Source organism: Carcharodon carcharias, chromosome 21 (genome assembly GCF_017639515.1).
Source record: "Carcharodon carcharias isolate sCarCar2 chromosome 21, sCarCar2.pri, whole genome shotgun sequence".
Taxonomy (NCBI): Eukaryota; Metazoa; Chordata; class Chondrichthyes; order Lamniformes; family Lamnidae; genus Carcharodon; species Carcharodon carcharias.
Window position 1 is genome coordinate 72043558 of NC_054487.1, and position 18805 is coordinate 72062362.

At 40.2% G+C, this 18805-nt stretch overlaps 1 protein-coding gene across 9 annotated transcripts in view; it reads right to left on the reverse strand.

The window, feature by feature from the left end:
* scaf11 (SR-related CTD-associated factor 11) overlaps window positions 1-18805 on the reverse strand; it is a 117718-nt gene that overhangs the window by 75270 nt on the left and 23643 nt on the right. For 5 of the 9 annotated variants that reach the window (XM_041215755.1, XM_041215753.1, XM_041215754.1 and 2 more), the window contains one exon: window positions 13891-14057. The exons of 2 other annotated variants lie outside the window; for them this stretch is intronic. In XM_041215755.1, the coding sequence (XP_041071689.1) occupies window positions 13891-14057 (167 nt within the window). Of the gene's footprint in view, window positions 1-13890; window positions 14058-18805 lie in introns of those variants that run through there. 2 more of the 9 variants (XM_041215759.1, XM_041215760.1) reach the window with 2 other exon arrangements.

Sequence of the window (18805 nt, forward strand, 5' to 3'; positions counted from 1 at the left end):
CATATTGCAATGGAATAAACAGCAAAATCTGACATTTGGGTCACCCCAAAAGAACTACTCCAAAATAAAAATATGCATTGCAGGTCAGCCAACATCCTTAGTGTGTCATTACTATGAAGGAATCATAGTGGCTAGTGAGAGTGGTGTACAGGCCCCCCCAACAGTAACCACAACTTAGGACAAAGTATGCAAGAAGAAATATTGAGTGCTTATGATAAAGGGATGACAATAATCATGGGTGATTTTAATCTACATATAAACTGGAAAAGTCAGATTGGCAGAAGTAGCCTGGATGAGCAGTTCATAGAACATTTGAGGTAGTTTCTTAGACAGCAGGTTCTGGAACTGACTAGAGAGCAGGTTATATTAGACTTGGTATTGTGTAATGTGACAGGATTAATTAATGACCTCAGAGTAAAGACACCCCTAGGTAGCATTGACAATATGACTGAATTTTACTTACAGTTTGAAGAGAGAAGAATAGGTCTAAGACAAGTGTTTTAAACTTAAATAAGGGCAACTATGTGGGCACGAGAGCTGAGCTAGCTGAAGTGAACTGGGATACTATGCTAGGGGATAGATCAATAGAAGACCGGTGGGAGACATTTAAGGGGATATTTCAGAATATTCAGAATAAGTGTATTCCTACTATGTACAAGCTATGTCTACACTCGAATAGGACCAAGAGAATGTCCTTGCAGAGACATTTACTAGTGTTGTTGGGGAGGGTTTAAACTAGATTGGCGGGGGTGGGGGCGGACACCTGAGGGCAGATTCAGGTAGGAAAAATTCAGAGCAGGGAGCAGGGGACAGGAAATTAGCAGGTGACTCTGAAAGACAGAAGCAGCAAAGGTTAAAAGGTTTATAGCACAGGAATGTGGCAATGTTAAAAGGTATTTATTTAAATGCAAGAAGCATTGCAAACAAAGCCGATGAGCTGAAGGCACAGGTAAATATGATATCATTGCTAGAATGGAAACTTGGCTTAAAGATGGGCAAAAATGGCAGTTAAAAATCCTGGATATAAATTTTTCAGAAGAGGGGCATAAAAACGGTGGGGGTATAGCAATATTGGTTAAAGAATCAATTATAGCTGTGAGGAGGGATGATATACTAAATGAATCATCATAATGAGGCCGTATGTGTCGAGCTCAGGAATAAAAAAGGGGCAGCCACATTACTAAGAGTGTATCATAAACCTCCAAATAGTAAGAGGGCGATAGAAGAGCAAATATGTAGGCAAATTTCTGAGTGCAAAAGTAGGGCAATAATATTTGGAGACTTCAACTAGCCTAATATCAACTGGATATTAACAGTGCAATAGGCTGAGAGGGCACAAAATTCTTCAACTGCATTCAAGAGAACTTTTTGAGCCAGCATGTAATGAGAGGGAGTGCAATTCTAGATTTAGTATTAGGAAATGAAGCTGGGCAAGTGGATGAAGTAGCAGTGGCTGACCATTTTGGGGATAGCAACCATAATACAGTTAGATTTAATATAATTATGGAAAAGGATGAAGATAAAACAGGAGTAAAAGTTCTAAATTGGGGAAAGACAAATTTTATGAAGCTGAGAGGTGATCTAACAAAAGTGGACTGGCTACAGCTACTTGAAGTGACAGATCATCGGGAAGCATTCAAAAGCGAGATTCTACGGGCACAGTATATACACATCCCTACAACAAAAAATGGCGGTGCTGCTTATCTGGAAGTATACAAGGTAAAGCAGAAACAGTTATCACAAAATTATAAGTTTCATAATATCATTATGGTTTATTGCAAAGTAGGTTTACGGGTGTGAGTGTAGGTGGTTCTGTCCGTGTGATTTAATTAAATTAGAGTCAGATAGGCTGCAAGCTTGAAATTATCAAAAGAAGTTAGGGTAAAAGGCATTTGAAATGTCAATGAGTTAACATGGATGAGGTCTTAGCATATAGGGTAAAAGGAAATTTGCATTTTTAGATAAGTGAAGGAGTTGTTTGGGTTTCAATGGGATGGTAGGATATTTACAACTAAGATGATAAAATAGGGCACGGTTATTATGTTTATTTTCCCCCAAAAGGTACTGACCATATTGGCAACATGAAAGATTTTTATATTTATAGGAAAAGTACATTTCCAAAGATATATAGAACAATGGAATTTACAGATTGAAGAGAGAAACATATAAAGAGTAATGGAAGGCGATGTTATGGGGCCATATAAGAACTAAATGGAGTGTGTAAAACAGCCTTGGGGAAACCTCTAGCCATGTTCGTGAAAGTCTGCTGTGTCCAATAACAAGTTGGAGAAAAGCCTTTGGAAAATTTAAAATCTATTTTGGGCTGTTGCCTTAAAGGGGGTGTGCAGTAAGGTGAAGAGTGTGTTCCTATACACAGTGAGATGAGGAGTGTGTTCCTATACACAGTGAGGTGAGGAAGGTATTCCTATACACAGTGAGGTGATGAGTCAGTTTAATTGGAAATTTTGGGATTTGTTATAATATTAAGTAACTGTAATCTTATATATGTGCTTGAAATCTTTTCTTTTGTTAATAAATGTTTCCATTTAGTTTTAAATCTCTAAAGGTGTTAGTGGACTCATTACTTCTGAATGCATTGCCCAAATCATCTCATAATAAATACAAATTGCAAAACCATTGAGATAGCTTGGCCAAGTTTCCCTTGTGGATTTGGTCCGCCTGGCACAAATCACCTGCCATGTCATAACACGGTCACAAAACACTTAATACTGTAGAAAGCCTAGAGGAGTACAGAAAGTACAGTGGTGAGATTTAAAACAAGTAATTAGGAAAGCAAAGAGAGGATATGAAAAAATGTTGGCAGGTAAAATCAAACACAAAACTTAGACGTTTTACATTAAGAGCAAGCAAATAACTAGGGAAAGGGTAGGGCCAATTGGAGATTTATATGGTAATTGTGCTCTGATGCTGAAAATGTGGGCAGGGTTCTCTGTCTTCTCTAAGGAGGGGGATGATGCAGATTTTCTAGTTAAAGAGGCGTGTGAAATAGTAAATACACTAAGCATAGTGAGAGAGGGTGTATTGAAAGGACTGACATCCTTGAAAGTGGATAAGTTATCAGGGCTGGTTGGATTGAATTCCAGGCTGTTAAAGGAAGCCAGGAAGGAAATAGCGAGGTGTCAGAGGATTGGAGGTCTGTGAACGTTGTATCATTATTTAAAAAGGGTACGAGGGATAGACCAAATAATTATAGGTCAGTCAGTCTGACTTCTGTGGTGGGCATATAATTAGAGTCAATTCTGAGACACACAATAAACTGTCACTTAGAAAAGAATGGATTAATCAGGGAACGTCAGCATGGTTTTGTTAGGGGAAGGTCGTGTCTTTCTAATTTAATCAAATTCTTTGGGGAAGTAACATGGGGGATTGATGAGGATAGTGCAGGGGATGTTGTCTAATGGATTTTAGTAAGGCATCTGACAAGGTCCCACATGGCAGACTAGTCAGAAAAGTAAAAGCCCATGGGATACAGGGGAATGCGGCGAGCTGGATTCAAAATTGGCTCAGCGACAGGAATCAAAGGGTAATGGTTGATAGATGGTTTTACGAATGATAAATGATTTTCAGTGGCATTCCACAGAGCTCAGTGTTGGGTCCCTTGCTGTTTGTTGAATATATTAACGAACTGGACTTAAATGTGGGTGGCATGAATGGGAAATTTGCAGATGACACAAAAATTGGCCTTTTAGTTGATGGTGAAAAGGATAGCTGATGTCTCCAGAACGATATCAACGGATTTGGTGAGTAGACGGCAAAGTGGCAGATGGAATTCAATCCAGAAGTGTGAGGTAAGGCATTTGGGGAGGGCAAAGAAAGCTAGGGAATACACAATAAATACACTGAGCCCTGTGGAACACCACTGGAAACTGTTTCTCATTCGCAATAACATCAACCAACCATTACCCTTTGTTTCTTGTCACTGAGCCAATTTTGAATCCAACTTGCCACATTCCCCTGCATTCCATGGACTTTTACTTTTCTCACCAGTCTGCCATGTGGGACCTTGTCAAATGTCTTACTAAAATCCACGCAGACAACATCCACTGTACTACCCTCATCAATCCTCCTTGTTACTTCGTCAAAAAATTCAATTAAATTAGTAAGACATGGCCTTCTCCTAACAAAATCATGCGGGCTATCCCTGATTAATCCATTCCTTTCTAAATGATAGTTTATCATGTCTGTCAGAATTGATTCTAATGATTTGCCCTTCACAGAAGTCAGATTGACTAGCTTATAATTATTTGGTCTATCCCTCACACCCTTTTTTAAAAAATGGTACAATGTTTGCAGGCCTCCAATCCTCTGTTACCTCTTCTGTATCTAGTGAGGACTGGAAAATGATCCTCAGAACATCCGCTATTTACTCCATGGCTTCCTTTAACAGCTTGGGACACAATCCAACCGGCCCTGGTGACTTGTCCCCTTTTCAAGGGTGTCAGTCACTCCAGTACCTCCTCACTCACTGTTGGGATATTGGGAGAGGTAGACAAAGTGATACACCTTGGTGTGCACTTCCACAGGTCCTTTAAGGTGGCAGGAAAAGTGGATAAGGTGGTAAAGAAAGCATATGGAGTGCTTTCTTTTATTGGACAAGGTATAGAATACAAAAGCAGGGATGTAATGATGGAACTGTATAAAATGCTGGTTAGGCCACAGCTGGAATTTTGTGCACAGTTCCCGTCACATTACAGGAAGGACATAATTGCTCTGGAGTACAGAGGAGATTTACAAGAATGTTTCCAGGGCTTGAAAATTGCAGCTATGCGGAAAGATTGGATAGGCTGGGGTTGTGTTCCTTGGAAATGAGGAGGGTGAGGGGTGACCTGATCGAGGTGTACAAGATTGAGGGACCTAGATAGAGTAGACAGGGATGCCCTGTTTCCCCTAGTGGAGAGGTCAGTTACTGGGGGCACAGGTTTAAGGTGACTGGTAGAACGATTAGAAGGGACATGAGAAAAAACTTCTTCACCCAGAGGGTGGTAGGCATTTGGAATTCACTGCTTGGTTTGTGGTAGAGCAAGAAACTCTCAACTCATTTAAAATGTACCTGGATCTGCACCTAAAGTGCCGTAACCTGCAGGTTATGGACCAGGCGCTGGAAGGTGGGGTTAAAATTGGCAGCATTTTTTTATTCATTCTTCTTCAACCAGTGCAGACATGGTGGGCTGAATGACCTCTTTCTGTGCTGTAGCTTTTCTATGGTTCTATAAAGACATGCTCTAAGGGGAGGACCCACCATCCTTGGTCAGCTAAAGTAGCTAAGGAAAGCATCAAACTTAATGTGCAAAGATGAGTGGCAAGTTAGGTGATTGTTTAGAATATAAAGAATGGCAGTGAATGACTAAAAGGTTAATTAGGAGAAAGAAATTAGAGTGCAGGAGCCAGCTAGGGATGTGAAAATGAATAGCAAGAGGTTCTACAGGTATTTAAAGGAAAAAATTAAATAAACTCCTCTAGAGAGTGAAAATGGGGAGTTAATAGTAGATAATAAGGACCAAATATTTTGCTTGTCTTCACTACAGAGGATGAAAAAAATGCCAGTAATAGTTGTAAATCAAGGGATGGAAGGGGGAGGGGAACTTGGTGAAAGTACAATCATTAGGGGAGCCTTACTGAGCAAACTGTTGGAACTGTGGGCTGACAAGTCTCCAGGTCCTAATGGACTTCATGCCAGGGTCTTAAAAGAGGTGGCTTAATGAGGTAGTAGATGTGTTAGTGTTAATTTTCTGAAATTCCCTTGATTCTGGAAAGGTCCCGTCAGACTGGAAAGTAGCGAATATAACCCCTCTATTCAAGAAAGGAGGGAGGCAGAAAACAGGAAACTATAGGCCAGTAAGCCTGACGTCCGTCACGGAAAAGATGCTAGAATCAATCATTAAGGAGGTCATTTAGAAAAACTCAAGGTAATTGGGAAGACTCAGCATAGTTTTGTGAAAGGGAAATCATGCTTAACCAATTTATTGGAATTCTTTGAAGGAGTAACTTGCATCATGGATAAAAGGGAGCCTGTGGATGTGCTGTATTTGGATTTCCAGAAGCCATTTGATAAGGTGCCACTTCAAAGGTTGCTTTGGAAAATAAAAGCTCATGGTATGGGGGTAACCTATTAGCATGGATAGAAGGTTGGCTGGCATGCAGAAAACAGAGTATGCATAAATGGGCCTTTTTCTGACTCGACAGGATGTAATGCGTGGAATCCTGCAGGGGCCTGTGCTGGAGTCTCAACTTTTACAATTTAAATCAAAGATTTAGATAAGGGGAGCAAAGACATGGTAGCTAAATTTGCAGACGGCACAAAGTTAGGTAGGAAAATATGTTGTGAAGAGGACATGAGGTTACAGAAGGATATAGATAGGTGAGTGAGTGGGCAAAAATATGACTGTTGGAGTATAATGTGGGAAAATGTGAAGTTGTTCACTTTAGCAGGAAGAATAAAAAAGCAGAGTACTACTTAAATGGAGAATGACTGCAGAATTCTAATGTGCTGAGGGATCTAGGTATTCTCATGCATGAGTCACAAAAAGTTAGTATGCAGGGACAGCAAGTAATTAAGGCGGCTAATGGAATGCTATCCTTTATCACGAACATAAAAGTGAAGGTGGTATGCTTCAGTTATATAGGGCATGGGTAAGACACATCTCGAACACTGTGTGCAGCTTTAGTCTCCTTATTTAATGAAGGATGTAAATGCGTTAAAGGCGGTTCAGAGGTTTACCAGATTGATACCTGGAATGAGTTTGTGGTCTTAAGACGATAGGTTGGGCAGGCTGGGCTTATTTCCACTGGAGTTTAGAAGAGTGAGGGGTGACTTGATTGAAGTATGTAAGACCGAAATGCTGTTAACTCTTGTGGGTGAGTACAGAACTAGGGAGCACTGTTTTAAAATTAGGGGGTGCCTTTTAGGAAGGAGATAAGGAGAAATTTTCTCTGAGGGTTGTGCAACTTTGGAACTCTGCCTCAGAAGGCAGTGGAGGTGAGGGTCATTGAATACCTTTAAGGCGAATTCTCCAGGTTACTACCTGAGCCACCTGTAAATTGGGGTAGGGTGAATAAGATTAGAAGTAAATGTGTGGCTCAAAGATTGGTGTAGGAGAAGTGGGTTCTGATTCATGGGGCACTGTCACCACTACTGGGGAAGGAGAGAACTGTTCCATTGGGACAAGCTTCAATTGAACCATGCTGGGACCAGTGCCCTGGCAAATCGTATAACTAGGGTTGTAGATAGTGTTTTAAACTAATTAGTGGGGTGGGGTGGTGTGGAGGGTTCAATTGAAGGAAAGTTTAGAAAATCAAAAATAAACAAAAGGACAGAGTTGCAGGGTAGTGAAGAGAAGAACAAAAATCAAAATGTGACTGGAAGGGGCAGAAAATATAAGAAAAGTGCAGCAGAAATTCAAACCAGAATGAGTAATAATGGTAAAAAGTCAAAGCTTAAGGCTCTTTATCTGAATACACGAAACATTTGTGAGTTGATGGCACGAGTAGAAATAAATGGATATGACTCGATAGCTATTACAGAGATGTGGTTGCAGGATGACCAAGACTGAGAACTCAATATTCAAGGGTATTTGATGTTCCAGAAAAATAGGTAAAAAGGAAAAGGAGTTGGGGTAGCTTTGTTAGTAAAGGAAAGTATCAGTGCGGTGATGAGTATTGATATAGGTGCAATAGATCATGATGTGGAATCAGTTTGGGTGGAAATAAGGAATAGCAAGAGGAAGAAGTCATGAGTGGGAGTTGTCTATATGCCCCCGAATAGCTGCCTCACCCTAGGCCAAAGTATAAACCGGGAGATAATGGAGACATGTAAGAAGGGTGCTACAATTGTCATTGGGCGATTTTAATCGGCCTATTAACTGGGCAAATCAGGTTGGCATGGGTAACATGGAAGACGAATTTGTAGAGTGCATCAGGGATTCTTTCTTAGAGCAATATGTTGCAGAACCTACCTGGGAATAGGCAATTTTAGATCTAGTAATGTGTAAATCAGGTAGGATTAATAAGAGATCTCGTAGTTAAGGATCCTCTAGGGGGTAGAGATCACAACATGGTGGAATTTCAAATTCAGTTTGAGGATGAGCAACTTGGATCTCAAACCAGTGTCCTTAACTTAAATAAGGGCAATTACAGAGGTATGAAGAAAGAGTTGTCTAAAGCGGGCTGGGAAAATAGATTAAGGGGAAGGTCAGTGGATAAGCAGTAGCAGACATTTAAGCAGATATTTCATAACCCTCGGCAAACATTTATCCCGGTCAAAAAGGAGGACTTGATAAGAAGGATGAAACACCCGTAGTTAACAAAGGTGGTCAAGGAGAGTATCTAATCAAAAATTAAGGCATACAAAGAGGCAAAAACTAGCAGTAGGCCAAAGGATTGGGATTTTTTTTTTTAGGAACCAGCAGCAGATAACTAAAAAGCTAATGAAGAGAGAGAAAATTGATTATGAAAGTAAATTGGCAAGAAATATAAAAACAAACAGCAAGAGCTTCTACGAGTATATAAAAAGAAAGTAGCTGAAGTGAGCGTGGGACCCTTGGAAAAAGCGACTGAAGAATTGTTAATGGGGAACACAGAAATGGCAGATAATTTAAATCAATACTTTGCATCCATCTTCACGGTGGAGGACACTATAAACACGCCAAAGATATCAGATACGCAAGGAGCTAATGAGCGGAAAGATCTTGTAACAGTCTCTATCACGAGGGACAAAGTATTTGACAAATAATGGGACTAAAGGCAAACAAGTCGCCAGGACCTGATGGCCTGCATCCAAGGGTTTTAAAGGAAGTGGCTGTAACGATAGTAGAGGCATTGGTCGAAATATTCTAGAACTCACTGGATTCCGGGACAGTGCCAGCGGATTGGAAAACCGCTAATGTGACACCCCTGTTCAAGAAAGGAGGGAGACAAAAAGCAGGAAACTATAGGTCAGTCAGCCTAACATCTGCCAATGGGAAAATGCTAGAGTCCACTATTAAGCAAGAAATAGGACATTTAGAAAAGCTTAATGCAATCAAACTGAGTCAACATGGTTTTGTGAAAGGGAAATCATGTTTTGACAAATTTGCTAGAGTTCTTTGAGGACACAACAAGCAGAGTTGATAAAGGAGAACTGGTTGATGTATTGTATTTGGATTTCCAGAAGGCATTCGATAAGGTGCCACATAAAAGGTTATTGCACAAGAGCTCACGGTATTGGGGGTAATGTATGAGCATGGATTGAGGATTGGTTAACACACAGACGACAGAGATTAATGGGCGTTTTTCAGATTGGAAAGACATAACCAGTGGAGTACTACAAGGATCAGTCCTAGGGCCCCAATTATTTATTATCTATATTATCTTGGAGAAGGGGGCAGAGTGTAATGTATCCAAATTTGCTGATGATACAAAAATTGGTGGGAAGGCATGTTGTGATGAGGGCATGAAGAATCTGCAAGAGGGTATAGACAGATTGAGTGAGTGGGCAAAAAAACTTGGCAGATGGGGTTTAACATAGGAAAGTGTGAGGTCATGCACTTTGGTAGGAAAAATCAAAAGGCAGACTATTACTTAAATGGAGAGAGACTCCAAAAAAGTGCAGCACAGAGTGATCTGGGTGTTCTTGAGCATGAATCACAAAACGTTAGCATGCAGGTGTAGCAAGTAATTAAGGTGGCAAATGGAATTTTGGCCTGTATTGCTAGTTTTGAGTTTAAAAATAGGGAAGTGTTGTTACAACTGTACAAGTTGTTGGTGAGGCCGCCCCTGCAGTACTGTGTGTGGTTTTAGTCCCCATATTTAAAAAAGGATATACTGGCATTGGAGGCAGTTCAAAAGAGATTCATTAGGCTGATTCCTGGGGTGAAAGGGTTGACTTATCAAGAACAGCTGAACAGGTTAGGTTCTTATTCATTAGCGTTTAGAAGAATGAAAGGTGATCTTATTGAAATGTACAAGATGCTGAGGGGGATTAATTGGGTAGATGTTGAGAAGATGTTTCCACTAGTGGAGGAATCTCGAACTAGGGAACATAGTTACAGAATAAGGGGACACTCATTTAAAATTGAGATAAAAAGGAATTTCTTTTCTCAGAGGGCAATGAATGTCTGGAATTCTCTACCTCAGAGTTGTGGAGGCAAGATCACAAAGTATTTAAAGAGGAGGTGGATAGATTTTTGAAACATCAAGGAGTTGAGGGCTATGAGGAACTGGCACAAAAGAGGCGTTGAGCCTGGGGCAGATCAGCCATGATCTTATTGAATGGTGGGGCAGGCTTGAGGGACCGAATGGCCTACTCCTGCTCCTATTTCTTATGTTCTTATGAAGGTAGATATATTCTTGTTTGGTAAGGGAATCAAATGTTATTGGGGATAGATGTGAATGTGAAATCAGAAATACAAATAGATCATCCATGATCTTATTGAATGGCAGCGCAGGCATGGAGGGCCGGATGGCTTACTTCTGCTCCTATTTCGTATGTTCGTACATCTTTAACATTAAAAAACCCAAGAGGAGGAAATTACCATTTCTACCCCTGCCTCCCCATCTCCTCCACAATTGTCTCATCTTTCTAATGAGATAATTGTTCCATTTATGCTTCCAGCTGTTTTTTGAACCCAGGCCATTTGAATGCACCTTCTTTTGGGGCACAATTCCCCCAATAACAGCGTAAATTGTGAAAAAAAATCACGGAATTTTAAGCACAAACTTCATGCAGTGCAATCCTGTTTCCACAGTCCTTTGTGCTAGATCTAAAATACTACGCAAGAAGCAGGCCCTGCCCAGACCAGCCACATCCCAAGGGTGAATTAGTCATCATTGGGAGTTCATGTTAATTGCTTTCATTTAAGGCCTTTGAGGAGGCTCCAAAAAAAAAGTTGGAACTTTTGGGCACAAGGTGCATTTTGAAAGGTTCTGAATGAGTTCTTATTTTAATTTGCTAAAGGAACTCACTACTGTATCCCAATTTATTTAGAAAACAATTTTGTACATTTTTCAAAGGTAACTTTCAGTCATTTAAACATCTGATTTCTCACAGGTGGTGGATTTTCATCAACTTAAAATGGATTAGTTTTTGTGACAAATCCATTTTCAGCTGTGGTAGTCAAACTTTACTAAATTACCACTCTTGAATATAATCAAGAAATATTTTTCAAAGCTATGCTTTTTTTTAAAACCACATTTTAAAATGCTGTCCTTGGCAGATCTTACATTTGGTGATTTGCCAATGATTTTGAGCGGAAACCAGGATTGAGGGAGACACCCATGCATTTCAAAACAGGAGCAACTTGCAGCAGATTCACCGATTGCGGCCATGGTAGAAACTCTACTATCTAATGTTTTTGCGCTTAAAAATCATGCTTGGCAGATTATTGTGATGAAACAAAAATTCTTTCTAACTATTTAGTTTTAAATTATTCACTATGTTCCACTCCTAATCTCTTGGCTTGTTTTAAATAAACATTTTGGGTTTGTCTTGTTCATGTCATTTAATATTTTATACACATATTTCTGTGCAGTCCCCCTCCTTATTACTGCACCATCACCCCTCTTTCATCCACCACCACCCCCTCCTCAGGTTGTGATGGTCAAGCTTCTCCAATATTTCCTTACAACTCATATACATTTAAAGGGTAACCAGTCTTGTAGTGATTCCCTGCATTCTTTCCAATGTGTAGATGTGTTTTTTGGTGACAAAACTGAGGAACACATTTCTCTGAATGTCATCTGCCTACAGCCTTGCCTCTATAGACGTGTACTGTGTGGCTCAGATTATATATTCCCAATATTCTATTAGTCTTTTTAAAAGTTATTTTGCCACAGTGTACATACAATTACTTTGAGGTATATATCCAAGTGACTCCCCTATAATTTAGTAGAGCATTTTATAACCAATGCTCAAAGCTCTATGTTTATTAAAGTTTAATTTAAATCCACAAACCATTTGTTGCACCTACTGTCTCTATTGCTCTCCCTATATCATTGTTGCCAAAAACTCCTGGAAAACATATATTTGGTTTAGCTATTGGGGTCAAAAATGTAGGCCCAAAACAGGAATGTACCAAGCACTAATTCATCAGGAACTTTCCCCATCATGGCACGTCACTTCCCAAGAAGCCTTTTAAAAACTATTGCCAAAAATCTTCTAAAAGTCCAAATATCATTGGGAGATTCACCATCTAATTTACCTGTAAAGTCCTCAAAGAAGCTAAAGATGTTTGAGGGGCAGGATCCTTCCCTTCTAAACTTCTCTAGTTGTTAAATTATCTTTATGCAGGGATTCGCTCAGATAACCTCTTAGAATAGCTTCCATCATTTTACCTATGGTTGATATTAAACTATTTCTCCAATTAGGAAATCATGACTGGATTCTACTTTCAATTTGACTAATAGTTTTTTAAGTGCTTATTTTCATTGAAGTTTTCATCAATAATTTTGTATATATAATTCCAAAATAATATTGGGCCAGATCTTGCTAGAGCAGGCAGTCACAGCGCATGACGTTTTTCTGTATTAAGTTCATAATTTTTTGGGCTATTAATTGCTGAAAGTATGAGCTGATAACGGGGGGAGAAATAGCAGTGCATCACCTTAACTAACAAGATTTAAGGATTGAAAAAGAAACAGGAACAACAGAGAAGAAGAGTGAAATAGTGTGTGAATCAAAGTTAAATCAGGTACACAAGGAGAAATAGAAAGGATAAGAGAGGAGAGACAAATTAAATATATGAAAAAAACTGATGTTATTGATTGTTAGAGATTTGTAAAACATGCAGGAATGAGGCTGAATACTTTAATTGGTTCCTAATCTGGGTCAGGGAAGATTGACATTGCACTCACATTATCATTAAATTGGTACTTACACCTTAATTATCAGATGCAGTTATGTGTGGTGCAGTTAATGCATAACTGCATAGGAACAAGAGTAGCCCATTTAGCCCCTCGAGCCATTCATGGATCATGGCTGACCTGTGACCTAACTCCAGTTTCTGCCTTCTCCTTATTATCTTTGGTTAACAAATATCTATCTCAGGTTTGAAATTTACATTTAATCTAGCATTAATTGCCATTGTGGAAGAGAGTTCCCAACTTCTACCACATTTTGCATTCAGAATTGCTTCCTAATTTCACTCCTGGAAGGACTGGTTTTAATTTGTAGACAATGCCCCTGGTTCTAGAATCCTCAACCACTGGAAATAGTTTCTCTCCATCTACCTTATCGGTTCCCCTTAATATCTTACAAATTTCAATCAAATCACCATAAAATTCTAAATTCCAAGAAATACAAACCTAGTTTGTGTAACTAACTAATGGGAGAGGTGAAAGGACATTTGTGCAAAACAAACAGCAAAGTGATCTAAATCTACCAACAAATTCTGGAGATTCATAACTCGTGGTACATCTCTTAACTCTCTGAACTTGCGATTAATATGGACATGTGCTGCCAACATGCTGTTATTTTCCCAGCATGACCTGGTCCATTATATCAGCTACTGTCACAAGGAGATACATATTGTCCTGTCCTGTATTCTCCTGTACAGGACATCAGCATTCAATTAAATGTCACGGCTCATCCTTAAATTTGGGAAAGCAACTCCTATCACTCTTCTGCCTCCTGCTACACCACACCCCACCAACAGCCCCACACCATAATCCTGCTAAAGTTTACACCAGATCATACCTTTTGAGACCTACTGTTCACTTGGCTCAATAATTCCATTTTATAGATTCAATGCATTAATTTCATAATAGATTGATCACCCTGTGCAACCAAATTAGATTAACCTTATTCACTATTCCTATATTTTCATTTCACTTCCAAATATGAAGTTTTTAAAAAAATATTTATAACATTGTTTAATTAGGAGTTAATATTTTTCTTACTTCAGCCCACGCAAGAATGCACCTCAGGCAAAAAATGTGAGAACAGCTCTCAGGAACAGCCACTTCTTGTTCCACAAAGTGGCTCAGGCAGATAGGACACCAGTCAATTTGACCAGTTGTTGGAGCAAACACCCCATTATCAGCACATTCTTGAGCATTTTCTCCACCTGTTAACAGAATCAGAAAAATAGTCTCAAAGAGCACTAACTCATATTATAAAGTAAACAATAATTAACCACAATCAGGCTATAAAAATGAATATTAATTCATGTTAATAATTTAACTCATCACCTTAAACCATGATAATACCAATTAGACAAATAACTTGGAAGTAGTTGATGCAATTCAAACATCTGTATACCCTCAGCCACAAGAAACACATATTTCTTCTTGTATTATAAAATTAATAGTTTTACTTTCCATTTTTCATTTTTCTTTTACATTCAACCACACTTTCAGTCAAATTGTATTTTCACCATGTTTCCTGTGTTCCTCCAATGTCAATTTCCTTAAATGCCAAGGTATTTCTGCAAGAAGCAACTACTAAATTATTTGTAATTTTTCATTGTTGGGCAAATGTGTTCTCAAGTTTACAAAATCTCAAACTTAAAAGCAAGGAGAGGGAACGTAAGAACGGTATTCTGAATGCATCTAAGCAAGATTTTCACAGAATCACAGAGCAGAAGAGGCCCTACGGCCCATCGAGTCTGCACCAACACGTGAGAAACAGCTGACCTACCTAACTAATCCCATTTACCAGCACCTGGCCCATAGCCTTGAATGTTATGACATGCCAAGTGCTCATCCAGGTACTTTTTAAAGGATGTGAGGCAATCCACCTCCACCACCCTCCTGGGCAGTGCATACCAGACCGTCACCACCCTCTGGGTAAAAAAGTTTTTCCCCACATCCCTCCATAACCTCCTGCCCCTCACCTTGAACTTATGCCCCCTTGTGACTGACCCTTCAACTAAAGAGAATAGCTACTCCCTATCCACCCTGTCCATGCCCCTCATAATCCTTGTACACCTCGATCAGGTCGCCCCTCAGTCTTCTCTGCTCCAATGAAAACAACCCAAGTCTATCCAAACTCTCTTCATAACTTAAATGTTTCATCCCAGGCAACATCCTGGTGAATGTCCTCTGCACCCCCTCCAGTGCAATCACATCCTTCCTATAATGTGGAGATCAGTTAATATTTTTGTTCCTTTTTTGGAAATACTATTCATTCTTTTGCTTCACATATTCTTCTGTCCTTTCCTTTTCCTGTTAAGCTATCTTTTAGTCTTTGTGAAGCCTCAAGAGCCACTTTTAAATTTGTGTTTGCATTAACATGCATTGATCACATATTGCAGATACTAATGGACCTGTTCTGATTTACGATAAGTCTATCAAGGAGGCCACTGTGGTAAGAACAGTCATTCCTAAGCTCCTTGGTACAAAAAAGTTGGCAAAAATATTAGAAACATACAGTCAAAATGATCAAGGTGCTAATATTTCACAGCTGCTTTGCCAGGGCCCAAGCCACAATCTGGATAGTCTGTTGTAAAGTTTTGAAAGGTTTTTATATTTTGGGGATAAGACCCATTGCAGGGTCAGGGTCCCCACTGATAGCTAACACACAGCTTACCTCATTTGAGTGATGAGTTATTATTGCTATTGAATAACATACGCAAATATGTTAGAACATCATCTCTTCGTTTTTAAAAATTCATTCATGGGATGTGGGCATTGCTGGCTGGGCCGCATTTATTGCCCATCCCTCATTGCCCTCCAGAAGGTGGTGGTGAGCTGCCTTCTTGAACTGCTGCTGTTCATGTGGTGTAGGAACACCCACTTAGGAGGGAGTTCCAGGACTGGGACACAGCGAGTGAAGAAACTGTGATATATTTCCAAGTCAGGATGGTGAGTGGGTTGACGGGGAACTTTCAGGTGTTGGTGTTCCCATGTGACTGCTGCCCTGGCCTTTCTAGGTGGTAGTGGCTATGGGTTTAGAAGGCGCTGTCTAAGGATGCTTGGTAAGTTTGTGCAGGGCATCTTGTAGATGGTTCACACTGCTGCCACTGTGCATCTGTGATGGGGGGAGTGAATATTTGTGGATGTGGTGCCAATTAAGCGAGCCGCTTTAACAAAAACAAAAATACCTGGAAAAACTTAGCAGGTCTGACAGCATCTGTGGAGAGGAAGACAGAGTTAACGTTTCGAATCCGTATGACTCTTCATCAAAGCGAGCTGCTTTGTCCTGAATGGTGCCAAGCTTCTCAAGTGTTGTTGGAGCCGTACTCATCCAGGCAAGTGGAGAGTATACCATCACACTCCTAACTTGTGCCTTGTTGTTGTGGACAGGCTTTGGGGAGTAAGGAGGTGAGTTACTCGCTGCAAGATTCCCAGCCTCTGACCTGCTCTTGTAGCCACAGTATTTAAATGGCTAGTCCTGTTCATTTTCTGGTCAATGATAACCCTCCAGGATGTTGAGAGTGGGGGATTCAGCGATAGCAATGCCATTGAATGTCAAGCGGCAAAGGTTAGATTCTCACTTGTTGGAGATGGTCATTGCCCGGCAATTATATGGCGTGAATGTTACTTGCCACTTGTCAGCCCAATGATGGATATTGTCCAAGTCCTGCAGTACTTGGACATGGACTGCTTGCAGCAAATGGATCATTCAAGGGAATGGTAAATCCTGCACCATCATTAAGCCTGTATTTGGAGTTAAACAACTATAGAAAATGCCAAGAGGTACATGCACTCCAGCAACAGCAGTGAGCAACTAAATCAGAGGTCAGAAAAGTGATAAATTCAATCCCTAGCCTGTAGTGAGTTGTCAGATAAAGCACAGGAAAGAACATAGTAATCAATCTCATTGCCGAACAGTTTTGTTGCAAGGGCATGTGTGAACAAATAGTTATGTACTTAAATGTGGTTTTAAAAGTAGAAGCAAATTCTCACAGAAAGGAAAATCTTGGGGACTTGCATAGGCCTTTAGGCTTTCATGCACAATAGTTTTTATACTCCTGTATAAGTAATGGAATGTCCCACCTCAATGTATTTCTGGTTGTTTTAAGTTGTCAGTTTTTATGAAGCCATTGGGCAGTTTTTGGTAGTTCCCAGGTGGTATGATATAGCAATTGCATTTCCCAAATATTTCTCCAAGGTCCAGTCATCATAAACATTCTGCACCCTCAACTTATATACCCATCTATTTAAAACTTATGTCAAAAACATAACCGAAATTCAACTCGGAAAAAAGCCATCCCATCATCCAACCACCATAACAATGCTCCCTTATGCATGGCCTTATATACCTCACCAGATCTTATGAATATCACCAGACTTGAGTACATGCTTTTTGATGCTTCTGGACCACCGGCCACTCAATTGAATTGTGACAATTATTTTCCAGCTTGTTTCCCTTCTAATTGGTCTGGGCTTTTAAAATCTGGTTTTAAGCCTTTTGTAGATTACACGGTTTCTAAGTGGATTGGGTGATGCACAAGGCATCCCAAATATATGGGACAACCTAGATGGACCAGTTGTCTTTTCCAGTCTGCTATGCTCTGCTACTTTTGTACCCTGAGCCAAACATCCATACTGCAAATCTTCCAGGTTACAAAATACATTATACATGGCACACAGCTGTAAAGCACAAGGAAGAATTCCCAGAAGACAACACAGTCCTAAATCCCAAACTTAAGATGATGATATACCAGATGATGGCTGAGGTTGGTTGGAGGTCAATCACCTCAGCCTCAGGACATTACTGCAGGCATTGTTCAAGGCAGCATATGCTAGTCCCATCTATTATCAGCTGTTTCATCAATGACCTTCCCTCTCTAAGATTGGAAATGAGTAGTTCCATTTGCAACTCCACAGATAATGAACCAGTCTATGGCTGGATGCACCAACAGCCAAGACTTGAGACGCAAGTACTGAGTAACATTTACACCACAAAAGTGCCAGGCAATTGCTACTTAGAAGAGAATCAACCTTAACAATCAATTACAGTACCATCAATGAATCCCCCTCATCATCAACAGCCTATCCGTGCTCGATGGGCACCGCGGGGACTGGGGTGTTTTGTTGACCCCTTTAATCACATTTTGATTTAAAGTTTGTAAGGTTCCTTTAAACTTTGTCCTTGGTTTTACAGCTGACCTGAATTAGGGGCTGTGCCTGATTTATCCCAATTTTGTTGATTTGGTTTTCATTTAAAAGATTATCATCAACAGCCTGTGGGCCACCCTTGAATGGAAACAACTGGAGCAGCCACATAAATACCATGGCTACTAGAGCTGGCCAGAGGCTGGGAATATCCCTGAGTTCCCAAAGCCTTTCACCAATCTACAAGGACCAAGTCAGGGGTGTAGTGGAATACTCTCCAGCTGACAGGATGGGTGGAGCTGCAGCAACACTCCAGAAGCTCAACATGATACAAGACAAAGCGGTCCGCTTAATGAAAACTTCATCCACTACCCTAACCACCCCAGGTGACTGTCACCAGCATATAATGGCTTCAGTTGTACAATGTATGTGTTATGAAGTCCATTCATTCAGTGTGCTAAGTTAGCTGTGGAAATTGTAACATTTAAAGTACAGGATGTTCTAATGCTTGTTACATTTGTTCCTGCTTAGTAACAAGGGCGGGACCCTAATGAAAGTGTTTTGATAGGTCACCAGATCAGTTTAAGGGTCAGTGAATAGCACTCCTTGAACAGTCAGTTGGAGTCAGCTTTTTAGAACCAGGAAATGTCCCAGAGGTAAGGAACAAAGATATGGACAGGAAGAGGTCCCAGTTCAGTTAAAAAGCATATAAAGGGCTGCAGTTAGCACATTTTAAGTGAAGTGGACTTGAGGGAAGCCCAGAAGATCCACAAAGACAGCCGAAGCTGATGACTCCATGCTGTGGACCATTAGG